The 13,885-nt window shown below is 72.2% G+C and overlaps 4 protein-coding genes across 4 annotated transcripts in view; 2 read left to right on the forward strand and 2 right to left on the reverse strand.

Annotated features, from left to right (window-relative positions):
- CACNA1A (calcium voltage-gated channel subunit alpha1 A) overlaps positions 1–210 on the forward strand; it is a gene marked incomplete at both ends in the record, with an annotated part of 21,230 nt that extends 21,020 nt beyond the window's left edge. Inside the window, 1 exon segment of the mRNA XM_080361349.1 lies at positions 201–210. Within this exon segment, the coding sequence (XP_080217475.1) occupies positions 201–210 (10 nt within the window).
- Positions 211–326: 116 nt separating this feature from the next.
- FBXW9 (F-box and WD repeat domain containing 9) lies at positions 327–6,089 on the reverse strand (the record flags this gene model as incomplete). The annotated part of the gene is given in 12 exon segments (XM_080361355.1): positions 327–491; positions 1,167–1,202; positions 1,204–1,296; positions 1,608–1,676; positions 1,678–1,754; positions 2,428–2,708; positions 3,190–3,261; positions 3,381–3,805; positions 4,248–4,345; positions 4,494–4,647; positions 5,116–5,219; positions 5,870–6,089. Coding segments are annotated over 12 exon segments (1,794 nt in total).
- A 461-nt stretch (positions 6,090–6,550) lies between these two features.
- Positions 6,551–8,739, reverse strand: TRIR (telomerase RNA component interacting RNase; the record flags this gene model as incomplete). Its single annotated transcript, XM_080361387.1, is given in 5 exon segments — positions 6,551–6,907; positions 7,707–7,784; positions 8,511–8,554; positions 8,557–8,716; positions 8,719–8,739. Coding segments are annotated over 5 exon segments (411 nt in total). The 3' UTR covers positions 6,551–6,799.
- A 168-nt stretch (positions 8,740–8,907) lies between these two features.
- GET3 (guided entry of tail-anchored proteins factor 3, ATPase) lies at positions 8,908–13,677 on the forward strand. The gene is given in 8 exon segments (XM_080361404.1): positions 8,908–9,108; positions 9,520–9,580; positions 9,582–9,668; positions 10,045–10,193; positions 10,850–11,000; positions 11,166–11,273; positions 12,329–12,526; positions 13,426–13,677. Coding segments are annotated over 8 exon segments (1,074 nt in total). The 5' UTR covers positions 8,908–8,920; the 3' UTR covers positions 13,558–13,677.
- The last annotated feature ends 208 nt before the right edge of the window (positions 13,678–13,885 follow it).

Below are 13,885 nucleotides of genomic sequence, written 5' to 3' on the forward strand. Positions count from 1 at the left end.
CCCCCACACGCAGCATCCAGCGTGGGCAGCTGCCCCCCAGGACCCCCCACAGCCCTGGGACCCCCCCAAAACCCCCACACGCAGCATCCAGCGTGGGCAGCTGCCCCCCAGGACCCCCCACAGCCCTGGGACCCCGCCAAAACCCCCACACGCAGCATCCAGCATGGGCAGCTGCCCCCCCAGATCCTCCCAACCCCCAGGACCCCCTGAGACCCCCAGGATCCCCCCCCAAACCCCAGGACCCCCCATAGATCTGGGACCCCCCAGGACCCCTAAACACTGGGGACCCTCCAGACCCCCAGGACCCACCAAAGCCCTGGGACCCCTCAGGATCCCCCCCAGTCCCCCCCTCCCCGTCCAGCCCCCCCCCCCCGGTACCTGATCTCCCCGACCTGCTGCCCCTCGGCCCCCAGGTCCCAGAGCTTGACGGTGCTGTCCCAGGAGCCCGAGCACAGCGCCAGCTCCCGCGCCGCCAGGCACCACACCCAGCCCTGCGGGGGGGCGGCTCAGGACCCCCCCAACCCCCCAACCCCCCCAGGCACCACACCCAGCCCTGGGGGGGGGCACAGCTCGAGACCCCTCCAAACCCCCCCCACAGCACCAGCTCCCGCGCCGCCAGGCACCACACCCAGCCCTGGGGGGGGGGGCGGCTCAGGACCCCCACAACCCCCCAACCCCCCCAGGCACCACACCCAGCCCTGGGGGGGGCGGCTCAGGACCCCCCCCACAGCAGGAGACACCATGGGGGGGCGGGGCACACCCGGGGCAGGCCAGGGACACCCGGGGGGGGGGCCGGAGACACCTGGGGGAGGGGGGGCGGGGCACACCCCCGGGGGCGGGCGGGACACACCCCGGGGTGGTGGGGTGGGACACACCCTGGGGGGGCAGGGTTGGACACACCCTGGGGGGGCGGGGCGGGTCACACCTTGGGGGGGCGGGGTGGGACACACCCGGGGAGCGGGGCGGGGTGGGACACACCCTGGGGGGGTGGGTCACACCCGTTGGGGGGCGGGGTGGGACACACCCCGGGGGGGCGGGGCACACCCCGGGGGGCGGGGCACACCCCGGGGGGCGGGGCACACCCCGGGGGGCGGGGCACACCCCGGGGGGCGGGGCGGGGCACACCCGGGGGGCGGGGCCAGCCGAGGGGGGCGGGGCGGACCCACCCTGTGCGTGCCGCTGCTCCCGCTGCCCAGCGCCTTGGACCAGCGCCCGGCCCGGCGCGCGGCCCAGCGCCCGCAGGTCCCACAGGTTCACGTTGCGGTCGCGGGCGCCCGAGACGCAGAGGGAGCCGCCCTGGGGGGGCAGGGGTCAGGGACCCCGGAAAGGGACCCCCAGAGCCGGGGAACCCCCCAGAGCCAAGGGAACCCGGAACGGGACCCCCAGAGCCAGGGGAACCCCGGAGCCGGGGAACCCCAGAAAGGGACCTCCAGAGCCGGGGAACCCCCCAGAGCCAAGGGAACCCCGGAATGGGACCCCCAGAGCCAGGAAACCCCGGAACCGGACCCCCAGAGCCGGGGAACCCCAGAAAGGGACCCCCAGAGCCGGGGAACCCCCCCAGAGCCGGGGGAACCCCCTGAATGGGCCCCCCCCGAAGCGGCCCCCACCTGCAGCAGCAGCACGGAGTCCACGGAGGCGAAGTGCCCGTCGTCCAGCGAGAAATGCTCCATCGGGGGGGCCCCCGCGCGCCCCCCCCCAGCGCTGCAGCAGCTCCTCCAGCTCCTCGCACGCGCCCGCCACGTCGAACCCCTCGTCTGCGGCGGGGGGGCAGCGTGGGGGGGGCAGCGTGGGGGGCAGCGCGGGGGAGCCGGGACCCCAGAGCCCCGGGACCCCGCCCCGCAGCAGCAGCCGCCCCCTGCGCCGCAGCCCCCACCGCCCCCAGATCACCCCCAGACCCCCAGGACCCCCCCAAGCCCCGGGATCCCCCAGACCCCCCCCCACTCACTGTCCATGGACAGCCACCCCCCCCAGGGACCCCCAAACCCTCCAAGGCTCCCAGGACTCCCTGGGAGCCCCCCAGGCTCCCTCAGGCCCCAGGAGCCCCTGATCCGGGACCCCCCCAGTCCCCAGACCCCCCCTCCTCACTGCCCAGCACGGGCAGCCTTACCCCAGAGCCCCAGGACCCTCCCAGATCCCCAGGACCCCCCCAGATCCCAGACACCCCGTCCCCACCGTCCACCACGGGCAGGCGCTCCCCGAGAGCCCCCCAAACCCGTGACCCCCTCAAGACCCCCCCCACCCCGGCCCCGCCCTCACCGTCCAGCACGGGCAGGGGCCCCCCCCGAACCCCCCACACCCCTGACCCCGTGACCCTCCCCGCCCCCCCCGCCCGGCCCCGCCCTCACCGTCCAGCACGGGCAGGCGCCCCCCCCCGAGCCCCCCCCACCCCTGACCCCGTGACCCCACCCGCCCCGGCCCCGCCCTCACCGTCCAGCACGGGCAGGCGCCCCCCCGCGCGCTCGCGCAGGCGCGCCCGCCATGCCGCGCGGTCCCGCGCCGCGTCCCGCAGCGCGCGGCACACCCGCGGCAGCACCGCGCGCAGCTCCCGCGCGCCCACGAACGCCAGGATGCGCAGCAGCAGCTCCAGCGCAGCGACAGCAGCGCGGGGGGGCCCGGGACCGCACCGGGACCCGCACCGGGACCGGGACCCGGCGCCGGGGGCTCCTCGGGGGGGTCCCCGGGGGGGTCGCTGGGAGCCCCGTCCATGGCTGCGGACAACGGGGCAGCGTTACACCGGGACCCCCAAAAACGCTACACCGGGCACCCCAAAGCCCCGGACCCCCCAGCTCCGGGACCCCCCGAGATCCACGATCCCCCCCAAAGCCCCGGACCCCCCGAACCCCGAGACCCCGCCCGAGCCCCGGGCCCCCCCAGCCCCCCCGCCCCCAGCTCCGGGTTCCCCCAAAGCCCCGGGACTCCTCAGCCACCCGGGACCCCCGAGCTCCACGACCCCCCCCAGAGCTCCGCGGCGGCCCCGAGATGCGCGACCCTCCCACCCCCCCCCCAAAAGCCCAGGACCCCGGCAACGCGACCCCCGCCCCCCCCCCCGCCCCGAGCGGCCGCGACCGGGACCCGCCCCGACACCCGCGCGCGGCCGGCGCGGACCCGGCGGCTCCTCGGGCCCGCTCGGTCCCGTTCGGCCCCCCCCCCGCCCCGCGCGCCCGGCCCCGCCCCCCGGCCCCCCCGGTACGGGTCGCGTCCCGTCGCCGCAGCCACGGCGGGTTCGCCTCCCGGCGCGCCGCCCCACGTGACCCGCGCAGCCTCCAATGGGGTTTGCGGTGACGTCACCCAGCGGCGCCGGAAGTGGGCCGCGTGCGGCCGCGCCGTCCCCGCCCCAATAGCCCGAACAAACGGCGCCGACACCGAGAACGATCAATAACGGCCAATAACGATCAATAACGGTCAATAACGGGCTCTGTTCGCCGCGCCGGGAACGGGGGGGGGCGGGGGGCACCCCCAGAGGTCGCCGTGCGGGGGGGAGGGGAGGGGCAGGGGCACTTTTAGCGCCAATTCCCCCCCCCCGGTTCTGCCCCTCCCCCCCCGGGCTCAGGGAGGGGGGGGCGGTGTGTCCGTCCGGGTCCGTCTGTCCATCCGGGGGGCGGTGTGTCCATCCGGGTCCGTCTGTCCCTCCTGGGGGGTCAATCTGTCCGTCCGGGTCCGTCTGTCCATCCCGGGGGGTTGGTGTGTCCATCCGGGTCCATCTGTCTGTCCTGGGGGGGTCGGTGTGTCCATCCATGTCCGTCTGTCCATCCCGGGGGTCGGTGTGTCCATCCGTGTCTGTCTGTCTGTCCGGGCTCGGGCGCTGCTGGGGACACGGGGACAGTGTCACTGGGGAGGGGACGTGGGAGGCACGAGGTGCTGTGGGGACGCAGGGGGGGACACGGGGGACATGGGGACACGGGGGACATGGGGTCACAGGGGGGGACATGGGGTCACAGGGGGGGACGTGGGGGACATGGGGACGTGGGGGACATGGGGGACGTGAGGACACAGGAGGGGACGCGGGACCCTCAGATCAGCGAGTTCCACAGGGGCAGTTCGGGATTCGAATGTCTGTGTCACTGTCATCAGCGGGTCCGGGGACGGGGGGACATGGGGGGTCATGGGGGGACGGGGGGGACATGGGAGGACCGGGGGATGGGGGGACATGGGGGGTCATAGAGGGACAGGGGGACAAGTGGACAGGGGGGGACACGGGGGGACGTGGGGGCACAGGGAACACTGGGAGGTGACGCTGGTGCCGTTACCGGCTGGTTGAGGTGACGTCCAGACCGGGGGACGTGGGGGGGACACGGGGTCCCCAGCGCGTCCGACGGGTGGGGGCGGGGCCGCGGAACAGCCGGAGCTGGAACGGGAGACACCGACCACGAGAAATGACGTCACACGTGGGAAATGACGTCACACACGGGCAAAACCGCCCCAGGTGTCCCCAAAGCCCCTGATCTGTCCCCAAACCAACCCGGGTGTCCCCAAAGCCCCGCCCCCGCCCGTACCGACGTTCCGCTCGGGCAGCGCGTCCCCGTTGTCCCCGTCGGGCTCCTCGAGTGTCACCGTCACCGTCACCATCACAGTCACCGTCACCGAGCGCCACTTGTGGACCCGCGGCCAGACGTCCCGGTCGCTGCTGGTGTCGTCATCCTTGTCACCCTGGGGACACCAGAGGACATTGGGGGACATTGTGGGACACAGAGGAATACTGGGGACACTGGGGACACCGGGGACACTGGGGGACACCAGGGGACACTGGGACATCGGGGACACTGAGGGACATGGTGGCCCCCCCGGATCAGACAGTACGAACACAACCGGCATCACAGGGCTCAGTGCTGGGTCTGTCATCAGCTCCGGGGCTCCGTCCCTGTGTGTCCCCCCGTGTGTCCCCATGTCCCTGTGCCCCCAGTGCCAGCCCTGGGCTGCGGGAGGCTCGAGGACCCCCGTGTGCCCCCCCCCATGTGTCCCATGTCCCTGTGCCCCCCCCACCTTCGGCAGGACAATGGGGGATGTGAGGGTGTCCGGAGGGGTCCCTGGGGGGGGGTTTGGGGTGTCCGGGGGGTTCAGGGGGTGTCCGGGGGGGTTTGGGGTGTCCGGGGGGTTCGGGGGGTGCCCCGCACTCACTGCTCCAGCTGCGCCCCCGCCGCTCACGAGCCGCTCCCGGGGGGCGGGGGGCCCGGGGGGGCCTGGGGGGGCCGGTCCGGCGGGGGGGGCGCAGAGCCCGGGTCCTGCGGGGGAAGCGGGACTGAGATGGGGGGGGCACAGGGACACGGGGGGGCAAGAGCACGTGGGGGACACGTGGTTAGAGAAGAATGGGAGGGGGGCAGGAAGGGACACGGGGGGGACACGGGGGGCACAGCGGGGTGGGGGGGGTGGGGGGAGCACGGGGGGGCACAGCGGGGGGGATGGGGGGGCTCAGGAGCACGCGGGGGAACACGCGGGACACGTTGATGGGGGACACAGGGACATGGGGGGGTAAGAGCACGTGGGGGACACGTGATGGGACAGAAGAACGTGGGGGGTGGGAAGGGACACGGGAGGGGCGCAGAGGGACACGGGGGTGACCCGGGGGACACGGGGGGGGCACAGAGGGACACGAGGGGGACACGGGGGACACGGGGGGGCACAGAGGGACACGGGGGGGACACGGGGGGGCACAGAGGGACACGGGGTGACACAGAGGGACACGGGGGTGAGCCGGGGGACACGGGGGGGGCACAGAGGGACACGGGGATCCAGATCCCCCCCCAACCGCCCTCCCCGCGCCACCAACACCCCCCGCCCCCCCTCGATCCCCCGAACGCCCAACGCCCCCAAACCCCCAATGTCCCCCCCACCCCCCCTCCCGCCGCTTCCCCGCCCCGCCCGGGGCCGGTACCTGCGGGGGTTCCCGGGTGGCATCCCGGGGGCTCCGTGTGGGGTCCCGAGTGGCATCCCGGGGGGTTCGGGGTGTCCCGGGTGGGGTCCCGGTGGGGTCCCGGGGCCGCGTGGAGCGGCCGCCCCCGCGCGCTCCGCCGCCCGCGCGCCCCGAGCGAGCGCCACGTGCGCCGGAGGCGGAGCCGCCGCGCGGGGGTGGGCGGGGGAGCGGCCGCGCGCATGCGCAGAGCACAACGGCCAGCGCCGGACTGCGCCTCCCGGCGTGCACCGCGCGCGGAACGAACCACTGCGCTGGGGGGGGGGGGGGGCGGGGGATGAGACTCCCCCGCACGGCGGCGAGTGGGGCGGGTCCGGAGGAACTGGGGGGGGGGGGGGGGGGGCTGGGAGGGGCCACGGTGAACGGGCAGGGGGGGGTGGGCTGGGGGGAGATTGAGAGTGAACGGGGGGGCTGGGAGGGGGATTCGGGGTGAACGGGGAGCACTGGGAGCTGGAACCGGGACCAGCGGGTGGTGGAACCGGGGGATCCCGGAGCACAAACGGGTCGGTCCCACCTGCAACCGCCTCCCCCCCCGGGGCAAAACCCCCAAACCGCTCAAATTCACCCCAAAAACCAGCCCAATTCACCCCAAACCGCTCAAATTCACCCCAAACCGGCCCAATTCACCCACAACCAGCCGGCGGCTCCGAACCCTCCGGCGTCTTTAATGCAGCGCCACCCCCGCCCCTCCCCCGCCCCCGCCCCAAAACCCGCGGGGGGGGAGGGGCCGCGGGGGGAGGGGCCGCCACAGAGTCCTTTGAGCGCCACAAAAACGGGCGGGGCCGCCCCTCCCCCAGGGGGCGCGGCCGGGCGTGTCCGGGTGGGCGGGGCGTGTCGGGGCGTGGCCGGGGCGTGGTCAGGGCGTGGCAGGGGCGTGTCCGGGCGTGGCGGCGGCTATTTGACCAGGGGCCGCGTTTTGTCGTCGTCGCTGCACTGATGCGCTTTGTATTTCTTCACCTCCGCCATGTACTTGGCCCACGCGTCGCCTTTACTCGTCAGCACCTGCGGGGGCGGGGCCGGGGGGCGGGGCCGGGGAGGAGGGGGGCGGGGCCCGGGGAGGAGGGGGGCGGGGCCCGGGGAGGAGGGGGGCGGGGCCCGGGGAGGAGGGGGGGCGGGGGCCCGGGGAGGAGGGGGGCGGGGCCCGGGGAGGAGGGGGGCGGGGCCCGGGGAGGAGGGGGGCGGGGCCCGGGGAGGAGGGGGGCGGGGCCCGGGGAGGAGGGAAATTGGAAGAAGAAATAGGGAAAAAAGCAGCAAAAAGGGAAATGAGGCCAGTGGGGGCAGCCCCCCCCAACCCCCCCATCATCCCCCCCCGAGCCCCCATCATCCCCCCCCCGAGCCCCCCATCATCCCCCCCCAAGCCCCCCATCATCCCCCCCCCAACCCCCCCATCATCCCCCCTCCGAGCCCCCCATCATCCCCCCTGACCCCCTGTGACCCCCCATAATACCCCATCACCCCCCATCATCCCTGTGACTCCCCCCACAATCCCCATGACACCCTGTGACCCCCACCATCACTCCTTGTGACCCCCAGCATCATCCCCTGTGGCCCCCCTGTGACCCCCCCATAATACCCCATCACCCCCCATCACTCCTCATGACCCTCCCCATCATCCCCCATGAGCCCCCCAGACCCCCCATCATTCCCCGTGACCCCTCTACGTCCGCCCCGTGACCCCCTGAGCATCATCCCCCATGACCCCCAGTGTCCCCCCCTATGACCCCCCGTGTCCCCCCCATGACCCCGTGACCCCAGTGACCCCCCCATGACCCGTGCCCCGTGCCCCCGGCCCCGCCCCCACCTCGTCGTCCGTCCTCTGTTTCTTGGCCACCACCCCGGTTTTCAGCGCCAGTTTGTGGCCCCCGCGGCGCCGCCCGACCTGGGGACGGGACCCGCGCTCACGCTGCGGCCGGCTGCTGTCCGGCTGTCCGTCCAGCCCCGGCTGTCTGTCTATCCAGCCCATCCACCCCCCGTCTGTCCATCCACTCCCTGTGCATCTGTCTGTCCGTCCAGCCCCCGGCCGTCTGTCCAGCCCCCCCACCCCAGTCCATCCGTCCATCCACCTCACACACATACACACTGTCCACCCCCCAGTCACCTGCCTGTCTGTCCATCCCCTCCCGCTGTCTGTCTGTCTGATCCCTGTCCATCCATCCATCCATCTGTCCATCCGTCGACCCCCTCCACGCTGTCCATCCGTCTGTCCATGCCCCCCCTGCTGTCTGTCTGTCCGTCCTTCCACCCCCCCCCCCCGCTGTCCATCTGTCCGTCCCCCCCCCCGCCCTGTCCATCCATCCCCCCACACTGTCCATCCGTCCCCCCCCACACTGTCCGTCCGTCCGTCCGTCCCCCGCCCCAGGTCCCGTTTTGGGGGCCGTTTCGGGCGGTTTCACGAGCGGCAAAAACAGCGGGGGGGGGGGGGGGGGAACCGCGGAGCCCCCGGCGGGAACCCGGGCGGGGCGGGGGGGGTCTCAGGGGGTCCCGGGGGGTCCGGGGCGGGCCCGGGGGAGTATCGGGGGGTCTCGGGGGGTCCCGGGGGGGTGCGGGGGGGTCTCGGGGGATCTCCGGGGGGGTCCGGGGGGTCCCGGTGTTCCCGCGTCCTTACGAAGCCGAAGGCGCCGCCGCCGCGCTTGGAGCCGTCGGCCGGGCCGGCCCGGCGCCCCCGGGCGCGTCCGCCGCCTCCCGCTCGCGCTCGCGCTCGCGCTCCGCCTCCATCTTGCGCTTGAAGAGCTCCAGGAAGCTGCCGTCGTTGGCGAACACGTTGACGCCGCCGCCGGGCCCGGGAGGCGGCGACGGGGCCTCCGGCGCTCCCGCTCCTCGCCGTGCGCCGCCATCTTGCTCCGCCGCCGCGCCGCGGGGCACGCCGGGACGCGCGCGGCGCCGGGTGATGACGCGGCACGGCGGGCGTCGCCAAGGCAACGCTCGCCGCGCGGAGACCCCCCCCCTCGCGTCGGACGGGCGGGCCGGGCGGCCAATGGCGCGCGGGGGCGGGCCGGCGCGGCGCGGCCGCGGCCAATGGGAGCGCGGGCGGCGCTCCCGGGGAAGATGGCGGCGGCGGGCGGGTGGGCGGCGGAGGCCGAGGAGTTCGAGGACGCGCCCGACGTGGAGCCGCTGGAGCCCACGCTCGCCAACATCATCGAGCAGCGCAGCCTCAAGTGGATCTTCGTGGGCGGGAAGGGCGGCGTGGGCAAAACCACCTGCAGGTGCGGCGGCCGCGCCGGGTTCGGGCCCGCGGGGATCGGGCCCACCGGGATCGGGATCGGGCCCGCGGGGATCGGGATCGGGCCCATCGGGATCGGGCCCCCGGGCTGCCTCCCCCCTTGTCCCCACATGAGAGACCCCCGGCGGTGTCCCCGTGTCCGTGTGTCTGTCCAGCCTGTCCACGTCCCCACGTCCATCTGTCTGTCCAGCTGCAGCTTGTCCCCATGTTCCTACGTCTGTCTGTCTGTCCGTCCAGCTGCAGCCTGGCGGTGCAGCTGTGCCGGGTGTGTCTGTCTGTCTGTCTGTCTGACCCGTGTCTGTCTGTCTGTCCATCCGTCAGCTGCAGCCTGGCCGTGCAGCTGTGCCGGGTGTGTCTGTCTGTCTGTCTGACCCGTGTCTGTCCGTCCGTCCAGCTGCAGCCTGGCCGTGCAGCTGTGCCGGGTGCGGGAGAGCGTGCTCATCATCTCCACGGACCCCCGCGCACAACATCTCCGACGCCTTCGACCAGAAGTTCTCCAAGGTGCCCACCAAGGTCAAGGGCTACGACAACCTGTTCGCCATGGTGCGCCCCGCACTGACCCCTGACCCCGACCCTGACCCCTGACCCCGACCCTGAGCCTGAACCCAACCCCAACCACTGACCCCCCAACCCTGACCCTGACCCTGACCCAACCCTGACCGTGACCCCGGACCTCTGACCCCCTGACCCCAACCCTGACCCCTCATTCCGACTCTGACTCCAACCCTGACCCCAGATCTCTGACCCCAATGCCCTAACCCTGACCCTGACCCTGGACCCCTGACCCTGAACCCCTGACCCTGACCCTGATCCCGAGAACCCCCTGACCCCCAAATCCCCCTGAGTCCCCAAATCCCCCTGCCCCCAGGAGATCGACCCTGACCCTTGACCCTGACCCTTGACCCTTGACCCCCCGCAGGAGATCGACCCCAGCCTGGGCGTGGCCGAGCTGCCCGACGAGTTCTTCGAGGAGGACACGGTGCTGAGCATGGGCAAGAAGATGATGCAGGAGGCCATGAGCGCCTTCCCGGGCATCGACGAGGCCATGAGCTACGCCGAGGTCATGAGGTCAGGGGGCAGGGGTCAGTGCCGTGAGCTACGCCGAGGTCATGAGGTCAGGGGTCATTGCCATGAGCTACGCCGAGGTCATGAGGTCAGGGGGCAGGGGGCAGCGCCATGAGCTACGCAGAGGTCATGAGGTCAGGGGTCATTGCCATGAGCTACGCTGAGGTCATGAGATCAGGGGTCAGCGCCGTGAGCTACGCAGAGGTCATGAGGTCAGGGGTCAGGGGTCAGTGCCATGAGCTACGCAGAGGTCATGAGGTGCGGGGGCAGGGGGGATGGGGGACAGGGGGGGACACGGGGGGACAGGGGTCATGGGGGGACAGGGATTACAGGGGGACAGGGGTGTCACGGGGTCCTGTGTCCCCCAACACCCCCAGGCCTGGGCAATGGGGGCAGCGTCTCTGTCGTGGTGATTGACACGGGGGTGCGGGGGCTCTGGGGGCTTTGGGGGTCCCGGGGGGGTTCAGGGGGGTCCCGGGGGGTCACAGCCCCGCCCCCCGCACCCCCCAGGCTGGTGAAGGGGATGAACTTCTCGGTGGTGATTGACACGGGGGTGCGGGGGCTCTGGGGGCTCTAAGGGGGCTCTGGGGGGTTTGGGAGTCCCAGGGGGGTTCAGGGGGTCCCGGGGGGGTCACAGCCCCGCCCCCCACACCCCCCAGGCTGGTGAAGGGGATGAACTTCTCGGTCGTGGTGTTCGACACGGCGCCCACGGGCCACACGCTGCGGCTGCTCAACTTCCCCACGATTGTGGAGCGCGGGCTGGGCCGGCTCATGCAGATCAAGAACCAGATCAGCCCCTTCATCTCACAGGTGGGGCCGGGGGGTCCCCGGGGGGGTCTAGGGGGTCCCAGGGGGGTCCCGGGGGGTCTGGGGGGTCCCCAGGGGTCCCGGGGGGTCTGGGAGGTCTGGGGGATCCCTGGATGTCCCCGGGGGGTCCCGGTGCCCTGCGCCCCCGTCACCGCTGTCGCCCCCCAGATGTGCAACATGCTGGGGCTGGGGGACATGAACGCCGACCAGCTGGCGTCCAAACTGGAGGAGACGCTGCCCGTGATCCGCTCCGTGAGCGAGCAGTTCAGGGACCCGGTACGGGACACGGGGACACGGGGACACCGGGGGGACATGGGGACATGGGGGACATGGGGACAGGGACGGGATCCGCTCCGTGAGCGAGCAGTTCAGGGACCCGGTACGGGACACGGGGACATGGGGACACCGGGGGGGACATGGGGACATGGGGACATTGGGGACACCGGGGGGGACATGGGGACACAGGGGCAGGGACGGGATCCGCTCCATGACGGAGCAGTTTAGGGACCTGGTAGGGGACACTGGTGACACCAGGGACGTTGGGGGATGGGGACACTGTGAGGGGGATGGGACACAGGAGGGGCCGTGGCCTGGGGACGGGGCTGTGACGGGAGGGGACACGGGAGGGGACACGGGAGGGGACACGGGGAGGGGGTTGGGACACACATGAGGACACGGGAGGGGACACGGGAAGGGACACGGGGCCCTGGGGCCGAGACCGCGAGCGGCCGGTCGGGACACATTCCTGTGTGGACCCAGCGCCGCGGGGCCGGGCGGGGACGGGGCACTGGGGCCGTGTCACCGCGTCACGGTGTCACCTTGTCACCGTGTCACCGTGTCACCTCCTCCCCGGGCCTGCGGCACCGGGGGCTGCCGTTGTCCCCGTAGGGGGACGGGAGCAGGTGGAGTTTGTCTGTGTCCGTGTTTCTGTCACCGTGTGGGGGACGGGAGTGTGGGAGGACATGGGGAGCAGTGTCCCGTTGTCCCTGTCCCGTTGTCCCTGTCCCTTTGTCCCTGTGTCACCTTTGGGGACGGGATCAGACCAGGTTCATCTGCGCCTGTGTCACCAGGTTCCTGTTGCTGTAGAGGGAATGGGGGTGTCAGGGTGACACGGGGAGTGGTGTGGCTGTGTCCGTGTGTCACCGTGTCACTGTCACCGTCACTGCCATTGTCACCCATCGCAGGAGCAGACGACGTTCATCTGCGTGTGCATCGCCGAGTTCCTGTCGCTGTACAGGGGATGAGGGTGTTGGGGTGACGGGGGCGGTGTGACTGTGTCCGTGTGTCACTGTCACTGTCACTGTGTCACCGTGTCACTGTCACCGTCGCAGGAGCAGACGACGTTCATCTGCGTGTGCATCGCCGAGTTCCTGTCGCTGTACGAGACCGAGCGGCTGATCCAGGAACTGGCCAAGTGCCGCATCGACACCCACAACGTGGTGGTGAACCAGCTGGTGTTCCCGGACCCGCGGCGCCCGTGCAAGATGTGCGAGGCCCGGCACCGCATCCAGGCCAAGTACCTGGACCAGGTAACCACGGCAACCGCGGCACCGCGGCAACCGCGGCACCGGCACCGCATCCAGGCCAAGTACCTGGACCAGGTAACCACGGCAACCGCGGCACCGCGGCAACCGCGGCACTGGCGCCGCGTCCGGGCCAAGTACCTGGACCAGGTAACCACGGCAACCGCGGCACCGGCGCCGCGTCCGGGCCAAGTACCTGGAGCAGGTAACGGGGTCCGGGGGCGCTGGGTCGGTGTTGGGGTGCGGGGGTGTCCCCGTGCGGGGTGTGCGGGGCGGACGCATCCAGCCCAGGGCCCGGAGCAGGTACGGGGACGGGGGGGCTGGGGGTCCGGGGGGTCTGGGGGGGTCGGGGGGTCTCTGTGCCCCGTGTGCGCGGCCACACGCAGCCCGGAGCAGGTAACCGGGGCCGGGGGGGCCGGGGGTCGGTACTGGGGTGTCCTGCGTCAGTATTTGGGGAGCTGAGGGGGGGGTTGGGGGTGTTTTTTGGGGTAACCCCCCCCAGATGTACACCTGTACGGGGTGTTTGTTTCGGGGAGTGTTTGGGGTGTATTTGAGGGTGTTTGGGGTGTATTTTGGGGTGTATTTTGGGGTGATTCGGGTGACTCCAGATGGAGAACCTGTATGAGGTGTTTGTTTCGGGGGGTGTATGTTGGGGTGTATTTTGGGTGTATTTCGGGTGTATTTGGGGCTGATTCGGGTGTTGCAGATGGAGGACCTGTACGAGCTGTTTGGGGTGTATTTGGGTGTATTTGGGGTGTATTTTGGGTGTATTTCGGGTGTATTTGGGGCTGATTCGGGTGTTGCAGATGGAGGACCTGTATGAGGTGTTTGGGGTGTATTTGGGGGTGTTTGGGGTGTATTTGGGTGTATTTTGGGTGTATTTGGGGCTGATTCGGGTGTTGCAGATGGAGGACCTGTACGAGGATTTCCACATCGTGAAGCTGCCGCTGCTGCCCCACGAGGTTCGCGGTGCTGAGCGCGTCAACACGTTCAGCGCCCTCCTGCTGGAGCCCTTCAGCCCCCCCAGCCCCAAATGACCCCCGGGACCCCCAACCCCCCCCCCCGGCCCCCCAAACCCCGCCCCCCTGCTGGAGTCCCTCCCCCCCCGACCCCCATTGCCAACCCTGGGGGGCTGGAGGGCTCCGCCCCCCCCCCCGGCAGCCCGACCAGCACCGTGTCCCCCCAGGGCTGCTCGTGTCCCCCCCGTGTCCCCCCGTGTCCCCCCATGTCCCCCCGTGTCCCCCCGTGTCCCCGGGCCGGGGGGGCTGAGCCGGGACCCCCAGGGACCTCGTGTAAATAATAAAGTTGGGAAGTGGACACAGGGGACTCGGGTGACAAGGGGGGGGGGGGCCCGGACGCCTGGGT

The sequence above is a fragment of the Nesoenas mayeri genome, assembly GCF_963082525.1.
Source record: "Nesoenas mayeri genome assembly, chromosome: 31".
Lineage (NCBI taxonomy): Eukaryota > Metazoa > Chordata > Aves > Columbiformes > Columbidae > Nesoenas > Nesoenas mayeri.